Source organism: Chinchilla lanigera, unplaced genomic scaffold (genome assembly GCF_000276665.1).
Source record: "Chinchilla lanigera isolate Chin_1 unplaced genomic scaffold, ChiLan1.0 scaffold00079, whole genome shotgun sequence".
Classification (NCBI taxonomy): Eukaryota; Metazoa; Chordata; class Mammalia; order Rodentia; family Chinchillidae; genus Chinchilla; species Chinchilla lanigera.
In genome coordinates, this window is record NW_004955480.1 from 7,986,645 (window position 1) to 8,004,188 (window position 17,544).

At 44.5% G+C, this 17,544-nt stretch overlaps 1 protein-coding gene across 4 annotated transcripts in view; it reads left to right on the forward strand.

Moving 5' to 3' along the window:
* The window catches only part of Prom1 (prominin 1), a 104,037-nt gene that overhangs the window by 31,144 nt on the left and 55,349 nt on the right, over window positions 1–17,544 (forward strand). For all 4 annotated transcript variants that reach the window (XM_013503331.1, XM_005402515.2, XM_005402516.2 and 1 more), the window contains exons 3-4: window positions 1,988–2,043; window positions 10,304–10,509. In XM_013503331.1, the coding sequence (XP_013358785.1) occupies window positions 1,988–2,043; window positions 10,304–10,509 (262 nt within the window). The remainder of the gene's footprint in view (window positions 1–1,987; window positions 2,044–10,303; window positions 10,510–17,544) is intronic.

Genomic DNA, 17,544 nt, shown 5'->3' on the forward strand with positions numbered 1-17,544 from the left:
GCATTCCCAGCTTTTTTTTACTTTGAGATAGTTTCTCACTAAGTCACTCAGTTGCCCAGACTGGGATCAAACTTACGATATAGAAGGTTTCCAAAGCTTGGCTATTGTGAATTGCACCATTACATGCATGGATGTGCATGTATCACTACAGTACGATGTCTTTAATTCTTCTGGAATATATCCAGGAGTGGCACAGATAGGTCAAATGGCATTTCTAGTCTTAGTTTTTTGAGGACTCTCCATACTGATTTTTTTTTTTAATGAAAAGAAAAGCTGAATGGATACTGCACTGCCACAATAATGGTGTCTCACACTACACATGTATACTGTCCTGTAATCTGTGTGCTTTAAGTCCCTGCCTTTAGTAAGGACGACAGAGGACACCTCGTCCCAGCATACTGTTTCACTCGCAGTGTTATGTCACTTAACCCTACATGATCCTCTGAAAGCAGGGACCTCACCCCATTTTGCAGACACAAATACCTGTGGCAGTTAATTACTCACCTAGGATTAGATATGGGATGGATCTTGGACTCCTTTTTAACTCTTCATGGGATAAAAATCCCAGATCAGAACATACTATGAACATGAGTATATAATTAATTATTATTAATTAAGTAGATGATTATTCATCTTCTAAAAAATTAGCAGTTGAACAATTCACCCAGGGGTATTCTAACAGAAGCCTGGCGTGTGGGACAGACCAAAACAAGGCTGAGTGCGCGCAGGGCCGCGGTAAGGGCGTGGGTGGCAGCCCCCAGCTCCCTGCGGCCCCTCAGGTACCGTGGAGGAATCATTCCAGCCCCCAGGGTTGCTCCCAGGTAGAAAAGCCATTTTCTTGCTGCAGAATCTTTAAACATCTGCTCAGCTCTCCTCTGAGTACTGTTGACTCTGCCTCAGTTGACCCCACATTCCGGGGTGGTAGCTGAGAGTTAGAGATGGCTTTTAACTTCTTTTCATCGAAACTTATGTCAGAATTTAAAAATGCCCCAAATAAACATGTATGGAAAAATCTAAATTTGCATATTAATTCCAGGTTTTCCTATACTGCTTAGAAGAGAGGGATTTCCCATGTTAAGATTTTTTTTGTCATTGTCTTCTGCAGTATTGGGGATTGGACTTAAGGCTTTTGCATTGAGCTGCGCCCCCAGCACCACCCCTGCCTTTCCTCCCTTCCAGTTTTTGATACAGGGTCTGGCTGAGTAGCTATACAAGTTGCCTGAGCTAAGCTCCAACTTGTTGTCTTCTTGCTTCAGCCTCCAACAGTGCTGAGATCACAGCGTTAGTAATTCTTGAGGCAGGTTAATTCTAAGATTCATTCATATAAATCATGTAAATGTGGACTTCAAAAATAAATTGTATTTGTGATTCCGAGTAAGAATTAGCAATTTTAAGGGCTGGGGATTTAGCTCAGCGGCACAGCACCAGCCTTACAAGTGCAAGATCGTGAGTCCAATTCCCGGTACTGGAAAAAACAACAACAAAAAAAGAATTAGCAATTTTAACATACAGTACTGTTTTAGCGGTGATTATTAATGAGCTGCCTGTGGTTTGCTGGTAATATTAAGGTATATTGTGAGAAACTGTGAACTCTTTAAAATGGGCACCCTTAGCCGGGCATGGTGGCACACACCTGTAATCCCAGCACTCGGGAAACGAGGCAGGAGGATCAATGACAGTTCAAGACCAGCCTGCACTACAAAGTGAATTCAAGGCCAGCCTAAACTGCATAGTGAGACTTCTCAAAAAGACAAAAAAATAAAAAATAAAATCGGCATCCTCACAAAAATGGGAAATGTTTGTCCTTTGCTTCTAGCCAGAGGCCCATTAATCTAATTATTTACCGACATTAGGAAAAGAAATGCAATTATAAGAATACTGTATGTGTATGATAATTTGTAAGCACATATAGGCCTTTTTTTTAATCTAAGTCTGTGTTTTATATTTTTACTGAAAGAATAATTTTGCTGTTTGCTTTTTCCCCCAGATATTGTCAGAAAAATCATAAAGAAGGAGTTTGAACTCTCAGCTGATTACGACAAGGTAATTTTTTGCCGATGTGTTTGCTATTAAAGTAATAAGGAGAAGCAAAAATTTGGCTGACTTGACAATAAACCTTTTAAACAACAATTACTTAATCTATAACTTTAGTAGACTTTTTTGATCAAGGATTTTTGTGGGGTTTTTTGTTTGTTTTGTTTTGTTTTGTTTTTCTTCCGGTACCGGGAATCAAACTCAGGACCTTGCACTTGCCAGGCAGAGCTAAATCCCCAGCCCTTGATTAAGGATTTTTGTGGACTATTGGAACACCTTATAGATTCCCTTTGAAAGGCAACGGAGCTTTCAAAGGGAGCATTGAAGAAAATGTTGTATGTTACTTAAAAATTAATATCCCCCGCCTCCCCAAAGAAATAGTAACTTACTTTTTTAGCTAAGGGATGAAAAGTCTTGAGGTAGAATTGTTTCAGGAACCCTGGAAACAATGTGCGTCGTCTTGGAAGATGCCGCGTTACAAAGCAGCTTCCCAGCGGAGCGGCGTTTCCTGAGGCCTGCTGCGCACGCTCTTGGCTGCAAGTGGAAGGGAGCCCAGGAGGCGGAGAAGCCCCTGCTCCAGGGCAGGGACAGGACCCGAGGGTTCAAAGAAGGGTAAGAGGACGGAGCAGATGCATCAGCGACATGCGGAGGAACATAGAGAAAAATAGTTCTTTCTAACCGGAAGCTCTTCCCAGAAGAAATGTTGTGGTTTGATGTGGAAAGGATCCAGAGGGTCAGGGCAGGCGGGAAGCGGTACCTCAGGTGGGGCGCAGTGCGAGCAGAGAGTTTCGGTGTGAGAGAAGCAGGCAGCCCACCAGGAGGAAGACGCGTGAGCCGAGCCTGCTGGCGGAGGGAGAGCCGGATGGCACGTCCAGAACCTGTCCAGGAACCCGGTGTGCCTCTGCTTAACATGCCGCGTGCTACCCATCCACTCCACTCTCCTCCATCCCCGACCAGAAGAAGGTCCTGTTGATGTGACGTGGAATCCGTGTAGGCTGCCCAGGAAACAGGCAAACAACTGTTGCACTGAATGCAGAATAAGAAAAATGAGTTCAGCCTGTGTGTCATGTTCTCGGCCCGCAGTGCATTGTTCTTCCCTATCCTCCTGTGACAGTGAGGATCAGGGGCAGGCCAGGGCTGCTGAGGACTTTTGCCCAGTGGATAGTGACCTCTCAGACACTGTCGTTAGACGTTGCGTTTGCAAATGGCCTCATCATATTCTCAATTGGCAGTAAAATGATACTCAAGAGAAAAGTGAATATAGAAGCCAAAGAGGAAGACCTATCTGAAAGCCATTTACGTCCAGCAGCAGGGAAGACTGAGTGAGAGATGGCGCTAGTGGAGAGCTCATGGAGAGCTCGCAGCCTTCCCCGGTTTTCATTCTTCCTTGCTCCTGGCTTCATTCCTATTTTCCAAATAACGAGTCGTGTTGGTGTGTATCACTAGGCAGAGTCAATTGACTTTGCCTTTATAATTGTCTTTAAAAGCAGCTTGCTGTTGGCAGCTAATAACCTGAATGCCACCTGGTGCTTCAAGGGAATGAGTGGGAATTGGGGATAGCACTTCAGTTGGGTCCAGGCTTTGAAGGGTGACATCTGAGACCCTGAGTGATCTGAGGAGTCTCGCAAGCGTGAGGCGGGGCTGGGCCGCCACTGTCCCTGGCAGGGTTCTTAGTTGGACAGCTCCTTTGTGCTTGGCATAGTGTTAGCTTTGGAGATCCTGGGCACCAGGGGACACCTGGCTGAAAACCCCTAGGGTGCAGGTGAAGTGGAGAGAGGATGCAGAAGTAAGCCAGCGTGAATGAGCTGCATCCCACCCCCGCTGAGTATGGAACCAGATCGAACTTTCTACAGCTATCCAAGGACGAGAGATTTCGTTGGGCAAAAGTACAGCTCTCTCATGGGATTTAGTCTGAGAAATTCTGGGTGTGCTAGGCTGGGTCCCCCTCCAACCCAGCGCCTGAGTCAAGGATTTAAGGGCAAGCCCTCGACTGAAGAACACTGTCTGGGATGTAGGAAAGGGAGGAGCAGCCTCTTCAGGGGGTACCAGTATGCCAGCAGCCCTGCAGGGGCCAGCTGCATCATGCAGATGAGCCCGGGGAAACCGCCAAGCACTGGCTTCAGCGTAGCTCACAGGAAGGGTGAGAGAGCCGAGGTATCTCCACACCAGGACCCCAGAGGTGCTGGTTAGGGCTGCTTGGGAATTGGGGCCAGTGCTCATTCTCATTCCCAAGTACTTCCGGAGGATCTGGAGGAAGCCTTCCTGAAGATGCTGGCTAGTTCCTCTGAGGGAACGCAAGAGATGGCTAAGGGCCTCAGGGCATGCAGCAGCACCAGCACTTTGCTGTGGCCTGCGCCCTCTCAGCGCGGTCACACAGGTAAGGTCTGTCCAGGGGAGTATCCTGACCCAGTGCAGTGTCCTTGTACTGGGCCTAAATTTGATTAAATTTTCATCCACTTTGGTTTACAACCAGAATCATGGAAAAAATTAAGTTCGTGAACTGAGGTACCACTGTACTTTGAAGTCCTTGACCTTTTCTTTCTCTTCCCTGAATTTATTTTTTGAGACTTTTTCTCTTTTACTTAATACAGTATATTTCATTAGTTGATATTTCTGGAGTTCCTGTTAGGAGCAGTGCACGGTAAGGGTATAACCTGCCACAGCGCACAGTTGGTGGAGGAGGGGCCAAGCTTAAGACATGTACAGAGATGTTTCAGGCTGAACTGTGTCCAAAACTCTCATGTCAAAGTCCTCACCCCTGGTAGCTATGAATGTCACTGTATTTGGACACAGGGTTTTAAAAGAGGCAGGTTGTGGATGAGGTCATTAGAGTGGGCCTTAATCCGCCACGATTGCAGTCCTTCTACGAAGGAAAAACAAGGACACAGATAGTTACACAGGAGGCCCTGTGAAGGGAGAGGAGAAGGTGGCCACTGACGAGCCAAGAAGGGTGGCTGCAGATGAAACCAGCCTGGCTCACAACTTGGAGGGTGTTGACGCCACCCCGGCTGTGGTACCTTCCCATGGCACCCCGACCAGGCTGAGACAGGGGGCCGTGGGGATGCAAGACTGAAAAGAAGCATGTCATACATGCAGTTCTGATGAAGGCCGGGAACGGTAAAGGCAGGAGAGTGTCCCCGCACTTGGGAAGATTCCACAGTGGACCTGGCACTTCAACCGGACCTAGAGGCAAGCAGAGCAGATGCGAACTGAAGCCTTACTTCCGCCTGAAAGCCTTGGCTCGACCCACCATGCTGCTCACCTGCTTCTTACCGCAGACCATCAAGCTGTTTCATCTTCTGTGCAGCAGGAAGAGCCGCCATTGCTTGTCTGCATGTGCAGGCCCTAGGGTAGGACCTTTCCATGGTTCCCAGTCCTCACAAGGTCACATTTCCAAGGAGGCAGTGCTGCTGCTATAGTAGGTGCAAGGAAACCTATGCGCAGAGACGCCAAGCACTCACCTGAGGTCCCCTAGGAGCTAAATGATAAAGCTGGGGTTTGTACCCAGACCAGTCTAACTCCAAACCAACAAACACCACCAACAAATATGAGATTTATTCCAGCTCACTGGGCATAGTCCTAAAATGAATAATTTGGAAGAAACTGCTTTCAACTGAGTATCTTCAGCTGTTAGCAGAGTATCACAGCCTCAAAGGTACAAAATTTGCATATAAGCCACAAAATAGTACAGTGAGTAATTATCTCTGGGCAGAAATGGTCACGTCCTGAGTTGCCCTCTCCTCCAATGTGACTAAATCATCAGCTTGCTCAGGGTGGAATACTCAGTGTCGTGCTTCACAGAATGGTCCATTCGGGCACGTTTATCTCCGGCCTGTGATTTCAGAGAACCTGTGGCAGATTCCAGTGTCAGGGCAATGGAATACTGGGTGGGGGCCAGATCAGAAAGGGACTAACACTTGGCATTAACGGCCCAAGAGGGAAAATGAAGACAGGACGGATGAAGTTACGGAGAGCTGAGAAATGACTCTAACAGTCCCACTTTTCCCAAGTGGGAAACACAGCTGCACCATTCGCTTAGCATACGCTGGATTCCGGGCATCTTCCCACGAGAGTGGTACACGGTACCTCCTGTAGGCCTCACAGGGAGACGCTTGTCCCCGTCAGAGCACAAGGGCAGCTCAGGTATCCACCAGGTTATTGCCCACTGGGTGACACATCGTGGGCTCAAGATACAGTGGTGAGCCGTGCCATGCCCAGCCCGTGCTGTAGTATGGGGTGAGCCACTTCTCAGATTCTCTGCGTTCTGGCTCACCGTACAGGAGGGGGCGGCAGAATGTCAGCCAGCTCACGTGGTCGTGCAAAAACAGGCTTGCAGCCTAGGGCTATGTTCGCTGCTCACTTGAATGAAAGTCCAGAGCATAGTTCTTACCACCACAGGGTGCCGAGTTTGGGGCACCTCAGGCCGGCTGCCCTTACAGTGACTTCCCATCGATAACCCATAAATACAACTCACACCTCGCCTTTTCAAGGGGGCAGTTCCCCCACCCCCTCCACCTGCTGCCTTGGTCATTCTGCAGATTTCTGTCAGGAGAACCGTGCATTTCCTTGTCATGGTTCCCTGGATGCATTCATTTCCACATGGTCATAATTTATCTCCATGCTTCCTCTTGGTTTACTGTCCTCTAGATTCAGCTGGGTTGGCTCTTCCTCATTTATTCCACTTCTGTTATTCCCTTTCTTCACACTTTTCTGGGGGCAGGAGCAAGCTTGGGACTTGTGGTCCCTGCTGCTTTCAGTGCCCTTACCCGCTCTTAACAACCCATGGGATACCAACCCAGCACTTAGTAAAGATCAGGTCATCACCCAAGGCATTTGGTGAGTTTGAGTCCTTCCTGTCTGTAAGAGCTACCTGCTTCCTCCCTACGCAGAGGGAAGTGACACACCACCCCTAAGAATGCTCATGGCCCTTCCTGCAGGAGGAAAGTGTGTCCTAGGTGTCCCAGAGGGCATGTAGAGAGAGCGCGCTGCAAGACAGGAGTCACTGCTGGCGGATCATTGCTGCTCAGGGATGAGGATGATGCATACGCATTGAGTGTGCCGCATCTTAAACCAGCCATGAAATCCATAACAACTCTGCTCTCTTCAAAAAGGATAGTCCTATCAGTTGTACCAACTAACTTCAAGGAAAACGCATTGCATCTGCTTTGTCTTTCTCACTTTGTTGTGGGCTGGTCCATCCCATCTCTGCCCAGCCCCCATCACCGACTGCTGCTCAGGGTTCACGGGTGGAAGGTCGCGGTCCTGGTGAAATGTGGTACGGGAGATGGCCACGTGGGAGCCCATAAGCAGGGTGAGTGGTGTGTCAGGGCAAGCGCAGGGCTCCATGTGGGGTGAAGGAGGGATGGGCAGTGCCCAGACTTCCTGGAGGAGGCAACACCTGCACTTGGACTTGAGTTTCATTATGTTCTGGGTGAGGAGGCTGCACAGAGGAACGCAGAATAAGGAGAGGACATTTCATAGGATGACGACGAACACCGCTAGAATGGTCAGGAAGAATGGGGACATGAAACTGAAGTTAGGCCATAGAGAACCACACTGAGACACCGGCATTAAAAATGCTGGAAATCCAAGGGATACTATTAAGCAAGGGACTGACACCATCAGACTTCATTGTGGAGGTGACACCGGAAGATGTTGCCTTTGGCTTTTGGATGCTATGCAACCCCTGGCTCTCTGTTACATGCAGACAACATGGTTAGTGTGCGAAACATTTGTAACTTTCCCTGTAATTCTCCTTCCCGTATCTGACCTGTGTACTAAGAACCTTTCAAGAATCAAATGCAAATTCTAGAATTTGACTCCACTCAAAGCACTGTTCCCCAAATACACACTCAAATGTTATATCCCTTTCTTGTGTCCGTCTTTCTGCTGCCTGATTCTCTCTGTGTGGGATGGTAATGCTCTTGGTTGTGGTGACTTACTCATGTGAATTTTTCTGTTTTCTTGGTGCATGCTGCCTCTGCCACACACAAACTCCTCAACTGCTTTGGCTCCTACAGCCAGAAAATGTAGTCTTGGCTCTGAAGGTAATGTTCATGTCTGCTGTCTGTTCTTTGTCTTAAACCAGCTAGTGATGTCACCTTCATCAGAACATCCTTTGCTTCCCTATGTTGGTTTTTAAATTATCCATTTCATTGTGTTTCTGTCACCATCTTTAACCCTCTCTTGGCCTTATCTTCAACATAATCTATAAAATGCTCCAGGATCTTGATATCTCAGAAAGAAAATGTATATACTAACAGCCCTCAGGAAGACATTAGCTTTGAAGTCGGCTCTTAAAACAATGCATTCTTGTTCCTGAGCCCAGGTGATGTTTAGAAGGTGACATTGGTAAGATAGTGTATCTGATATAAAATTGGTACCCGGTGCATTGTGAACAGTTCAGTATCCCTTCTCTCCTCGTTTTGGGTTCCGTGTCTCCTGGAGTTTAGAAAAGAGGGGATAAAATTACTATTTCTAAATTGTTTAGACGTAGTAATTTGAATCATTTGGTGAGAAATGATAGGCAAATATGTAAGCATGTAAGTTTGGAGTGTCTGGGTTGATTTCTGATTAAGGCCTCCAATTAGTCCTCAAAGAAGGATAAAGTCAGCATATAATGGGTCTTCATGGACGTGGGAAGGGTCTTACGTAGATGTACGCAGCAAAATTCAGCCACTTTCCCCTCATTTTAGCATTTTATCCTTCATATCAAAGTAGATAATATTCAAGTGCCATGCGCCTGGCTTAACACTTGAGCATCTGCTCTTAGAGTTAATCACTGTTTGTTCAGTGCTTACTGTGAGCCCAGCACTTGGGTAGTTGTTTCCACCTTAGATCAAGTAGTTCTCTGCCCCGTACAATATGTCTATGGGATTAATGGTAGCGGACATTTTCCATGTTGGGAAGCTGCATTCCCTTGCTGGGCTGTAACTAATTTCCATTTCAGTGCCCTCCTCAGGGCATTGCATTTGGTGCGGGGAAGGCTGCTGGATCCCACAGGCTACTCACTACCCAGCAGACCAACTGAGAGGCAGGGTGCCGAGGCAAGGAGAGGGACTTCGTTCTAAGGCCACTTAAACTAGAAGATGAGTGACTTGTCACGAAGTCCGTCTAGCTAGGAAGCTGATTTGGGGGCGGCTCCTACAGGTGTTGGTGGGTGTTCACTCACCAGCGGGCGCCTTCTTGTAACAGGTCATTGCAGGTTGGCCGGTACCTTCCCACAACAGGTGGGCTGGATGATGTGCATCTCAACCTGGTCACCCTGTCTCGAGACGCTTGTCAGTTGGGCCAATCTTAAGACAAAGGTCACTCTTTCCTGGGGTTACTTTTGTTACTGACTCACTTGAGTGTATGCAGTCTGTAACACGTTACAGAAGGCACAGGCTGGAGAGGGCTGCTGCCCTCGGCCACCCTCTTGCTCACCCCAAACTCATGGTAATGACAGAATACATACTTCACTTGATCACTGGGGAAGACAAGGGCAAGGTGAGAGTCTGACACAAGATCTTGTCTCAGTGCTTGCCTTCAGGACCAAGACTTCTTATGTCCTGTGTTATTTTGCTCAGCCTGACTTCAGCATCCATTGCTACCTACTTGTCCATTAGTTGCCAACTGCCAACCTCTGATTTTCTTTAATTTTTTAGAAATGTGAGTAACAGCACACAAGGAGTGGACCAAGGTCAAGTCCCATTATCCAGTTGCATTAATTTTCATCTACCTCAGAATACAGCCAGCAGTGATCAGGAACATATGTTTAGGTGGATGTATCTAGAAGGGGTGCCGGCCACTGGGAGCACAGGCTGTGTATAAGCCTTGAGCTTTGGACTCCATTACTTTCTCTGGGCCATGCTACAGTATGAGAAGTTGCTTCAAATCTTTACTAACTTCTTTTGGTCCTATCTTTCTGGTGTAAAACACCCTATATGTAGATCATTCATTGTACAAGTATTCATGCCCAGATTTATTAAACCATTTGAAAACACAAACCATCTTTGGGGTTGAAATTATACCATTTGTTGCTCGATCTTATACCTGGATCTCCTCCTGGAAATGGAAAAGAAGATAGTAATCACTTGGTGCAATATTCTGATAACTCAGTTCTGTGTTCCCTCTGTTTCAGGAAGGAGCTTTGAAATAGCAAAATATACACACACGTTGATGCAACTCATTATGGCGCGTAGGTTAAAAACATGAAATGTGTACTGTGGAACGTTCTACTTTCTGTGTTGTGTGACAGTGTGTGCTGTTTCTTCTTTTCGAACTGCAGGTTATCTACTATGAAATGGGCGTTATCATCTGTGCTGTCCTGGGACTGCTGTTCATTATTCTGATGCCAGTGGTGGGGTACTTCTTCTGTCTGTGCCGTTGCTGTAACAAGTGTGGTGGAAAAATGCACCAACGACAGAAGGAAAGTGGCCCCTTCCGGAGGAAATACTTTGCAGTCTCCCTCTTGGTGATTAGTATAATTATAAGGCAAGTAGACACTTGAGCAACAGCTGATCCTATTTTAGTGTTACTCTCCCATGTTTTAACATAAATCCATGAGTTTGAAACAAAACAACATAACAGCAACAGAAAATGGAGAACAGAAGTGCTTGTCCAGGAGTGGGAAGTTGTCTGTATCACCGGAAGTCAGCGTAGTAAGGAAACTGCGCTAACTTACCTGATGAGGCAGCTTTCTGGTATTTTTCCCCATGTAGATATGCTGATAGCTCTTGAGCCGCTGAAAGCATTTACCTCCCAAGAGGGGCTCTCTCCTTTGAGATAGAGCTCTGGAGGCAGACAGCACACATGAAGACAGAGCCTGTATTTGCTAGTCTGTTCCAAAGGAATCTCAGTGGGCGGGTACAGTTCCTGTGTTTGAAAATCTGAAAATACTGTAGCTATAATGAACTATCTAATAATGTCTAAACCCATTTTTCTTAAATTTGCTATTCATCTACTACCCTTTTTTGAAGTCTAGAATGTAGCTCATAATTTAGGAGGTCTCTGCTGTGGTTCCTGCTATGCTTTAACAACAGGCTGATTTGTTGAGTTCAAACTGATTCCCCAGCTGAGCAATGTGCGTCGAGACACTGGTCCCTGCTAGTGACTTTTGGTTATTGTTCCACAGGTCCCCATTGCTCAGGTGATGTTTCACACAACAACAGCAACAAAGTAGGCGTGTGGATACAGGCACAGGGCTGGTAGCATTTGTCTTATGCTTCTCCAAACACTATTTTCTCTGTAGCTGTAAGATTGTTCAAGTTTCACTAAGTGATAGTTAGGAAATGAAGCACAAACAGTGAGTCCTAGTTGAAGCTTTAGCTGCAAACCCAAGAGGCACAGTCTGATGAGTGTGCCATCTGCCGGAATCTGGTACGAGGCATAGTTTGGGTGACCACGCATAGAAATGGAATGTACTCTCTGAAACACCTGGAACCGCTCCAGATGTGTCGATGGGAAATGGTCCTCCATGGAAATGAACTGAAAGGAGCAGCTTGCAGACCTGTGTTGAACACTGTAACTGTGATAAAAATAAAGAAGGAAGGAGATGCAAACACGTGGCTGTATTTGCAAACAACGTGTATGAAAGGATTAACAGAGTGGCTCTCTCTGAAAAGGAAACTGTGGGTCGTTGGCCAGAAGGAAGGAGCTTGCTGCTGCAGCTGGGCTGCTGGCACTCAAGAAGTAGTGTAGCAAGCTCAGGCGCTACCTGCCGAATTCATTAACCTTGACGTAAAACTGGAACACCAAAGCCAGTGCATTACCACTTGTTCCAGGGCAGTGGTTATTTAAGCAAATGCACAGTTTTGCTCAAAATTATGCAGTAATAGGCCTTAATGATGGATGTGTGTAAACAGGATCCCAGGGGATGTGTTACTTAACTTCAGGCCCTGCTGCTGGTCAACCACCGGTTTCCTTTTATGTTTCCTCTGTGAGCTTCAGGTGTGGGTTGGCCTTCTTTTCTCTCCTTCTCTTCTGTAATTATCAGAATACAGAATTGTCTCTGAACTTTGCCTCAGTCTGTCTGTCTCTGTCTCTGAAAACACTTTGAATCTATTTCTTTCCATGGGTTCTGAAAGACAGCTTAGGATCCAGTGGATGGGAATTGCAGACGTCTCTGTCTCTGCTTTGCGTTTGGAGCAGTCTCAGGGAAGCACAGACCACTCTGGGAGAGTTACTTCCTCCTCAGCTACCACATGAGTGGCAGTTACAGCCCAGAGACCTGTCAGGCTCAACAGGGGTCCCCATGCATTTCCAGCAAGCCAGAGTCTTACATGCTTCATTCTTCCATGGGCAAGACCCTCTGTGTTACTCCTCGTCCATAGACTTAGATGTCAAAGACGGGGCTCAGGTTAGAAAGTGTCATTTGAAAATCTTAGGGGCTGGGGATTTAGCTCAGCGACAAGTGCAAGGTTGTAAGTTCAATTCTCAGTACTGGAAAAAAAAAAAACAAGAAAATCTGCCCTGGGCTTCTTGTTAGAGGGGTTACTTACTTAACAGGTTAATAATTTTCACCTGATACAAATTCATGTATCATAATTTCAGGGAAATTTTTTACTATATATCATTATTCATTTACCTGAATAAACATTTACATAAGTAATGATGGGCTTACCATTTTTTTAATGAAGCATATACTCTATTGGATTCCTCTTTTTAAATTAGACTTCTATTTGTGTTTTATATGATTATGTGCTAGTTCACTGGGTTAGCTATATTAGGTTTAAAACACTAAAATATATAATGAGTAAAACTACAAGTCAAAAATATACTTGACTTCCATTTATAAAATGAAATGTATATAAAAATAAAGGCTACAACTATTTTCTTTTATTCTGGAGATTCAGACCCATCAAGTAAATTTAGATAAGCTTTTTCATATATTTTAGCATGAAATTCTTTCTAAAGATACATGCCATTTTTTGCCTAACCAGGTATAACATTAATTTGAAAATCATAATTTTAGATCTAGTGAAATTAAACCAGTTGAGCAACTGTTTGAAGTTGTGAAAAATTTAAACCAAATTTGATTTCACATAATGCACTGAATTTATATATAAAATTTATTTTTATACCAGTGGGTCAGAATTGAAGTTGTACATGAGAGGTTTTCTTCTTTAAATTTGGCTGTTTATATTTGGCCTCAACTGTTTCAATTTACTAGAGGTATTTTGATGTTTTCCTTTTGAAACACTGATTTGCAAGTGTCTTAAACATTAAGAGTTGAATAATAGCTCAATATTGTTTTCAAGTAACCAAAGCTAGCCAAGAAAATTAAAGCTCTGGGGAAAAAGGACATTTCTATAGTATGTCACCAAAATCAGAAGATCAGATCAAAATAGGTGGAGACAGTGTTGAACAAATTAAATCTGTTTCTCTCAGAAAGAGAACAAACAAATATGTTAATATCCTCTCTCTCTCTCTCCTTTTCGTAGAGCAGGGCCTCTGGCTTAACAATGACTTCAGCAGAAATCCAATACTATTTTTTTTGGCCCTTTTGACGTGGTGTCTTGCTATACAGTTCAGGATGGCCTCGAGCTCCCTTTGTATAGCCCAGGCTGGTCTTGAACTCACAGTGATCCTCCTGCCTCAGGCTTTCAAGTGCTAGGACTACAGGCATGAACCACCAGACCCAGCGAGAAATCTAGTATTACTGATAAATAATCTTTGATATGATTTTTTAAAAAATTCTCCCATAAACTCATAGAGGTTTTAAAATTTAAATTGCTTTAAAAATTAGCCTTGACTAATTTTCATTCAGCCCTTTTTATTTCAAAAACTTTTAATTTTTTTTCAGAAAGCCATAGGTGCGGAGGAGGTTTCCTTGGTGTATGTGGAGCACATGGTCCTGCTGGGTCTCTGAGCTTTTCCAAAGGCAGCTGTGGAGTGTGGGAGTGCGGGGGACCTGACGCATGTCTGTTAGTCCGCTTGAGCAGCGCAGGGATTGAATTTCCACCTCTTACTGTGGGCTCATTCAGCGGATGGGTCTCTCCAGGAAAAAACAAGTTTCTTCTCCTTTGTTCTGCACTTCTCATCACTGCATTTTTCAGAATTGCAAAATTCTCTAAAGAGAGAAGGGCAGAGACGGAAGGAGGGAGGGAAGGAGCGAGACCGTGCCTCAATCGCTTTTGTATATTTCCAAGTTTCTGAGTACAAGAAGGCAGCTTTGCTGTCACCCTGGGAATTGATCAAATCACGGGCATCCTCAGGAAGCTGGCCATTTTCAAGTTCATTTGTATTAGGATACGATGGTCAGTTCCTGGCTTGAAGGTCACAGGAGTCTAATAAAAATGAAATTGAACTATAGCGTGCCTGAAAATCATGAGACTTTCTTCATGGGAATGAGAGATCCAGTAATTGTAATTTTAAATTCAAAAATTATCTTTAAAAAATAAGAGATCAGTTTAAAGGCTGAAAGCCTTCATTTGGCTTTCATTTGTTAATTTAATTCAGCAGCAATTTTTGGGAAAAAAATAGCCACGCATTTTTAGAAAGCTTGTTTACTCTAAAAGCTTTAAGTATTTATGCATAGGTGTATATGGGAGAAAGTTGTTTGTCCATAACAAAATGTAAAACTATTAAATATAAGGTGAATATGCCATTAAAAAATAAAAATTCCTATCTTCTGCTAAATATTTCTAGAGATTTTGTTCTGCATAAAAGCACACATTTTTGATAGATTGATGACATGTTAAGGACTAGTGAAGGGTTACTCACTGAAATTTTATTCCTTTTTTATGTTAGGTAAATTTCTGTCTATATTGTCATATCCTAATAGTTGATGGGTTCATTGTTAAGATACAAAAACATAAATTCATGTGATTTTAAAAAAAGTAGTGTCTAAATAATAAAAACTCTGTGTGTGCGTGCGTGTGTGTGTGTGTGTGTGTGTGTGTGTGGTACAGCACGACAGGCAAGTGCTCCACCACTGAGCTAGACCCTCAGCCCAAAAGTATCATTTCTTCATCCTCTATTTTGTTGAAACAAAAGGCTTCAATTAGAGATGGCAAATGGAGATGACCAGTGGTTCTGCATAGTACTTTTCTTAATTAGTAACTAATACTTTGGAATGGGGAGATTCGAAGCTGGAATTAGAATCTAGATCTCCAGATGTTTGCAGATACTGTGGAGGTCATGGCGGTGCTGGTCTGACAACATGGTGGCGCTCGATGCCACCGTCCGACCCTGGCGTCTATGCTCTCTAGAGCCACGGAACAGCTGCCCCGCCCCACCTTTGTTCTCCCAGCCCCAGACACCCACAGGTCCACTTTCCCCTGTGCTTTTGCATTTGTTGTCCTTAATTTAAATATAAATTTGTACGCTGAGGAAGTCTGCAGATCAGCTTTGAAAGTTGCTGACTGCTATTGCAGAATTCTGTTTAGTAGTTTTTCTTAAAGATAATCAATATGTTTATTTTCATTGAATCATTGTATGGATTCACAGAGACATGCGTCCTTATAAATAATTAGCACTGAAATCCAGTGTCCTACTGAAATGTTGCGTTGCATTCATTAGTCTGACCTGTGATCGCTTGAGTCGAGGCATTTATTCAATAAAGGAACAAAGATAGTTTCTGACTTAGACTCTCCCATCAGGGGGTGAATCTTCCAAATTGGCTATGTGAAGCAAAAGCCCAGTCCTTCAATAGCCTCATGGAGCACCCCTGGGGATAAGACTGCATTATGCAAAATTAGCGCACAGTTTCTCCCTCTTTTGGGGAAACTAAACATAGGTAGAAATAAATAAAGATGAACTGGCCTGAAAAGTGAGAAGCACGCCGTCAGAATGGGAGGGAGAAGGGCCCGGGAGCTGAAGCAGAGAGGTGGGCGGAAGTGGGCTTCTCACTTCACTTTGACTTTTCATGTGACCCGATGGGTCTTGGAGTGCGAGGAATGACTGAAATAATTTGGGCACATTGGGGAGACAAAGCAAGAGTGCCCAGTATGGATATCAGGTATATACAGGGGGTGACCCTTCTTGATCATCCTATGGAGTATTTTTCATTTGCTTTGGTAAATAAAGCTGCAAGTACAGCGCTAGAATCCAACTTTTGGTTGTATGCGTTTCCTCTTCACACAACTCAGATCATTATTTTGAGTCATTTGGCCTTATTTGGCACGGGGGCATCATTTAATAACTTATCGGTGTGCTGTAGGGTGTGCCTCCTAAGTACCTATCCCACGAGGATGGACACTAATGGATGATGAGAGAATCATTCTAAATGGCACGAAATTACAGGCAGGTGCTTATGCCACTGAGCTATATCCCCAGCCCATGAAATACTACAAATATTTATTCCATATGCCTTCAGAAGGAACCCCAGCTAAAAATAATCTGAGATTTCATAATTTTCCTTAACCCTTCTTGGCAGCTTGAAGAGCACTTGTCTAGCGTAAGTTGGATTAGATCCATTTACTAATTAGATCTAAAGCTCTAAGCAGATCTTTTTAGTTTTAAGATGTCTGCTTGCACAGCGAGGAGAGGAACCAGAACCCAGATCTGGTGTCTCCTCTGCAACTCCTTAGCCATGAGAAATCCTGCTCGCTGCTGTGAGTTACATGGAGGCATCTGTGGGCTGTTTGGACAGCCTCGTGGGTGTATGGAGCACTGCAACGGGAGAAGAGGTCTCCAGTGACACTAGCAAGGACTCACTGCCTCTTGGAGTAGGGGGTGAATGTTCACAGGTACCCAGGACTCAGGAGTTTACTGGGGACACAAGAGTTTTCAGTATAAAACCGAAGCTTGGTCACACTGCATGTAAATACAGGCATTCACAAAGCCCAAAAAATTGCTTAGCTCAAGGCACAATGTACTGATTTTCTGCATTTTTTCCTAAAATTTGCCTGTTACTTGCAACACTTGATTGTAAAAATTAAAGCCACAGCTTCTATTGGGTGATTGCAAAACAATTTCTTTAGTTGTTTCTGCAGGTAAGAGAGCCTGCGTTGTGCTTAGTTTACGTACTTCCTTGCTGCCACCTTGTGGATAAATCCAACAGGACCGTTCACACACGGTTTTCAATGTTCAAGGGCTTTGCCGTGAAAACAAAGCAGTTTAGTCAAGTTAATTTAGACATTCCTCCTTTAACGACTGACCTATTGAACGACTGTTTGGACTTACTACCTGCCACTTGGACATAAGACCTGTCTTTCTTTTTTCTGTACAGGTTTGTACAACTTGTTTATAAAGCCTCAATGTCTTTTCTTTTGCTTTGGTTTTTTGGACAGCACGCCTTGTTTATACAGAATTGTAATTTTTGCTGGTTGTACTGTATAGTACAGTACTGTAGTTTTTTATTTTATTTTATTGTCTTTTTGAGACAGGGTCACACTATGCAATTCAGACTGGCCTTGAGTTCGCTTTGTAGCCCAGGCTGGTCTCAAACTCGCAGCAATCCTCCTGCTTCAGCCTCCCTACTGCTGGGATTACAGGTGTATGCCACCATGCCTGGCAGTATTATAGTTTTATGTTATTGTACATTACAGTACTGCATGTAAGAGTTATGCAAATAAAAGCAGAGTC